At 36.1% G+C, this 4,519-nt stretch overlaps 1 protein-coding gene across 2 annotated transcripts in view; it reads right to left on the bottom strand.

Moving 5' to 3' along the window:
- Positions 1 to 4,519, bottom strand: part of LOC113233099 — a 20,323-nt gene continuing 15,804 nt past the window's right edge. For both annotated transcript variants that reach the window (XM_026468082.1, XM_026468083.1), the window contains exons 7-9: positions 3,860 to 3,997; positions 1,860 to 2,039; positions 1 to 548 (exon numbers count right to left, since the gene is read on the bottom strand). In XM_026468082.1, coding sequence (XP_026323867.1) covers positions 469 to 548; positions 1,860 to 2,039; positions 3,860 to 3,997 — 398 coding nt within the window. In that variant the 3' untranslated portion in view covers positions 1 to 468. The remainder of the gene's footprint in view (positions 549 to 1,859; positions 2,040 to 3,859; positions 3,998 to 4,519) is intronic.

The following is a 4,519-nucleotide window of genomic DNA, read 5'->3' as shown; positions in this document are numbered from 1 at the left end:
AAAATAATTTTGTAAAACGTAATGTAGCGTAAATTGGAACGTTTTTTTTTTGTAAAATTAAAAAGGTTATTAATTAAGGTATTTAATTAATAAGTTTTGTAACTATAGTGAAAAAATAGGGTGTTTTGCATTGATATTAGACATAACCGGTAGATGACTGTACCACCTCAGTCAACCGTGACCATGGGACCTGTAAAGAGCCCGAAACGTCGGTTTGTTTGAAAAAACAAATACATGCGATTTAAATCCGGAAAAATAGTTTCATTTCCTACTAAAAAAAATTTATTCGATCTGGATTCGAACCAGCATCCTGAGGCAATCCGTGTCAGATGATCTACCAATTAAGCGACGGAATGAACCAGCTGACCTTTCAAATTTTTCTATGTTTATATTTGTTGCAAAATGATTCTTGTTCGTTGTGAATTTGAATTCAATTTTGAAAAACTTGAAACATATGGCGCTAAGTTTTTATATAACAAGGCTAACTATAACCAAATTGATAAAGGTAACGAAGTAGAACAATTGACTTTTCATTCCGTCACTTCCACCTGAAAAAAAACACGTAATTAACTTTTACTTCAAGAATATTGCAAGTAGTTAATAAAGATGACCTGTAGTTTTATTTATTTTTACACTAGCTGGTGCCCTGGACTTCGTCATGTAGAATAAGTTCTTCGCGCAATATACGAATTTTCATAGTTTTATTGTTTCTCCATACATAATTTCATTCCCTATTTCACCCTCTATGGGATTTATTTTTGTGACAAAAAACAGCCTATGTCCTACTCCTAGGTCCCATCTATCTCTATACCAAGTCATCAGTAGCGGTTTAGGCGTGAAAATGTAACAGACAGAGTTACTTTCCCATTTATAGTATTCGTTTTGACACAGATTACTTAATAGTTACTACGTAACAGATAAATCGCTCTGATACAAAATCGAAAATACCTCCGCTAAAATGGAACCTAAGCACGCGCTCAGAGAGGTGAAAATAACATTGCCCGCTGTGTGCAGTCGAGCGGAGCCGAATGCTCTTAAATGAAAGACTTATATGAGCGCTTGTGCCGATGTCGGTACATTCAGCGGTAGACACTTATCGCGTAACCTTTAGCGAAAGAGGGAGTCCTGGTTTGGATGTCTACCATAAGCTACTTTCAACAAGACTAAATAAAGTACACAAAAATAAAATAGCAACAAGTAAACGACAACAGCAGACTAGTAATGAATTTGAATATCAAAGTCTGTGTGATACAGAAAAAAAATAATGATTTCCGAAAACTGGAGGTGATTAGATGTTCACGCATTCAATTCTGTTTGTAGGATCTTACCTATTTCTGCCACCAAGTGAAATTACAGGCACATGGGTCTTGTTAACTCATGTCTCAGGGTGGCAGACGCAGTGACAGTGTCCCTCAGACCTTTGTTATTTAAAGCTATTAGTGACACTGCCACTGTCGTGGGCAACCGTGGAGACTTTTGTCCCGTCAATGTGCCATAGAACTACATCAATATTTAATACGAGTACCAGAGCAACGAAATTCACTCCTAAGAAAAATCAAACCAAAATCAATTAAGAAAAGTTCTTTTCTCTAATATTGTTCTTATCGGAACTTTATCACACAGCAATAACAGTGCTAACTATTATGACACCAAGGTGGTCCATTCACCGGTACACTTAGAACACCTTCCATATACGTCACGCTGTTATACGCGACATTCAAATATTTCCAAAGAACATAGAACGCGAACGCGTGAAGGCTTAACCGCCTCCTGTTTGCGGAATCCTTAAGTTATCGATTATCCAAATCCGACAGGCCAGTCTTTAAAAACGCATTATGAAACAAAAGACAACAACGTACTTTTCAAAGCTTTAGACACTTTCGTTATATTAATTTTATGTCCTGATACAAGTGTATATACATCTTCACTGAAAATGAATAACTTCATAGCGCAATAGATTGCTTTATTTGTATCATTCATTGTAAAAGTTTTTTTTAAGGGTAGAGCAATTGCGTTGACTTCGGAGTTTAATTGGATATCTGAAATATGAATAAACAAATTAGAATCGTGATTAACAAAAACATTTCATACTTGTTATTTTTTAATTTTATCTTTTTTTTATTAAAGATGATTTCAAAAAACGGCCAGTATGAAACGACAAATGTCAGAAACATAGCAGGCGGAGGTTCTGCTCACTTCAGTGGGAGACAGGCATTATAGCATGTTTCGAAGAACTTCCAACTCCCAAGACCATGATGTTTCTTCATCGTATAGTGGTTTTTTCATAGGATATCCTTAAGGTCTGGTTTTATACTACATATAAGTACATCGTAAGTAAGTTAACTGTGCAATTGTTGGTACAGTACAGTTTTCTGGAGCTTGGCCAAACGTAGCAGCTTGGAATACCATAATATCGATAAGGTCGGATACATTCCGGTAACAGTGCCCAGGACTTTTAAATTTAGTTCCACTCTTACTGTTCGTCCTTCAGTCGACTAGAAAGTTTAGAACACTCTACTTTTATACAACTGATATATTTGGCAAAGGAATAAAGTACAATTTAGGGCTATTGAAGGCTAGGTGAATAGGCATTTTCAGACAAACGCGTACCATAATCGGTCACATCGTTAATATCAGGTGAGACGGTGCCATGTTTTATATCAAAAGAAGAGTTATTGGTAGTTCGTAATGCAACTGTATTTATGACAGTTATACTTTTGTTACTTAATTCGTAAAGCACCTTGATTATAGTTTTGAATGTAGAGAGAATTTTAAGCCTTCCAAAAGGCAAGATCAAATATCTAAAAAAAACTCCCCTAAACTAGTATCAAAAGAGGAAAAAAAGAACCTACAAATTATAGTCTTCACGTGCCCTAGTTGGCGACAGGCGTGATGGTAAACTCAAACTCAATATTTATATAGATACCTAAGCAAATTACCCTTTAAATCGTTACACTGCTTAATCTCTACTATTCATTTGTAAGGATCTTTGAAGGAACATTTGTAGACGTTTATCATTATGATATTTATTTAAATATCATAGATTGAGGCAACATGCAAGACCTAAACGGATCATTTATAGACATGAATGTACATGACGTAGTCTATCTAACACCAGGATTGTGGTTTCTTTTAATTTGTGCCTTATATTTAAATGGTATTATAACAACGAAATAGGTACTATAGTGTATACTGTACCTTCAAGATACCAGGATAGTAGGTACATAAGGAATGTGATTCGGAACATTGTTTATTTTTTAATAATATCTATTTTTCATTATAGATGAGAAAGTCCTTAAAAAGGCCAGGTTCAGGCATATATGAAAGGACTGGCGCGAGTAGAGAAAACCGAGGTGATTGTGTCAGGAATACACCAGGCGGGGGTTCTGTTCCCTTTAGTGAAAGACAGGCGTGACCGCATGGTCCGAAGAACTTTTAACTCCTAAAACACGGTCTTTCTCTGTCTTATTGTTTTTTTTCCTAGGAAGTCTTTACAGATGCTTTTTTGAATGCAAAATGCTGACATAAAAAGCTGGAGTTTTATATCATGCGTAAATTACGCATTTAAAATAATACTTTTCTATTCATAAAGTTCAAGTTTTGAGTGTGGAGAGATTGTTAAGCCTTACAAAAAAATCGGATAAAAAACTGTGCCAGAGAAGGAAGCAAAAGTGTCTTTGCAGTCTGCATATGCTCTAATTGGTGATAAACGTATTGTAACCGGTGTTAGAACATATGTACGTCCATACATTCCATCATGTGTGGACGTACAGTGTTCTAACACCGGAAAAGTGTTTTTTTTTGTAATTTTTGTCTCATGTGTTGTTAAATCAATTTAGCACTATATTGCGTACTGTACCTTCAAGATACCAAGACAGTACATAAGGAGAATATTTCGGCAGATTGGATCCTTTAGGTGTACAGGTCACATTTGGCACTACACCTTCCGTAGTTTCCAATCCAGTAACGTTGGGTGTTATTATTAGATCTAGAGGGCCTGAAATAAAGTCATTAAACAATTCTTAAATGATATTTTTGACAACAACATCATCAAAACATTATACGCCCACTGCTTGGTACGGAGGAAGAGCTCCTTCTCTAAGGAGAAGTTGACATATTTCCCTGGGTTGTCGACTTTCTTTATCCATCATTGCGTTTTTTCTCCCTATTAGAGAAAGATTTTGCTGCTCCACATTTCCAAATGTACTGGTATTTGAACCATCGATCAGAACACTCAAACCAAAATCAATTCAGAAAAGTTCGTTTTCCTAACTGGCCCGTCATCCTCATCTAGCGATAATAGTACTAGGTCACCAAGGTGATCCATTCACCGGTGCAGTTGGAACACGTCCTGTATGCGTCACACTGATAAACGTAATGTTCAAATGTTTCCAAAGAACATAGGACGCCAATGCGATACGCGTGAAGATTTAACCGTCTCCTATTTGCGGAATTCTTAAGTTATCGATTCCCCAAATCCGACAGGCCAGTCTTTAAAAACGCATTATGAAACAAAAGA

This window comes from Hyposmocoma kahamanoa, unplaced genomic scaffold (assembly GCF_003589595.1).
Source record: "Hyposmocoma kahamanoa isolate Upper Pololo Valley unplaced genomic scaffold, ASM358959v1 78, whole genome shotgun sequence".
NCBI lineage: Eukaryota > Metazoa > Arthropoda > Insecta > Lepidoptera > Cosmopterigidae > Hyposmocoma > Hyposmocoma kahamanoa.
This window is presented reverse-complemented; position numbering and strand designations above follow the sequence as displayed.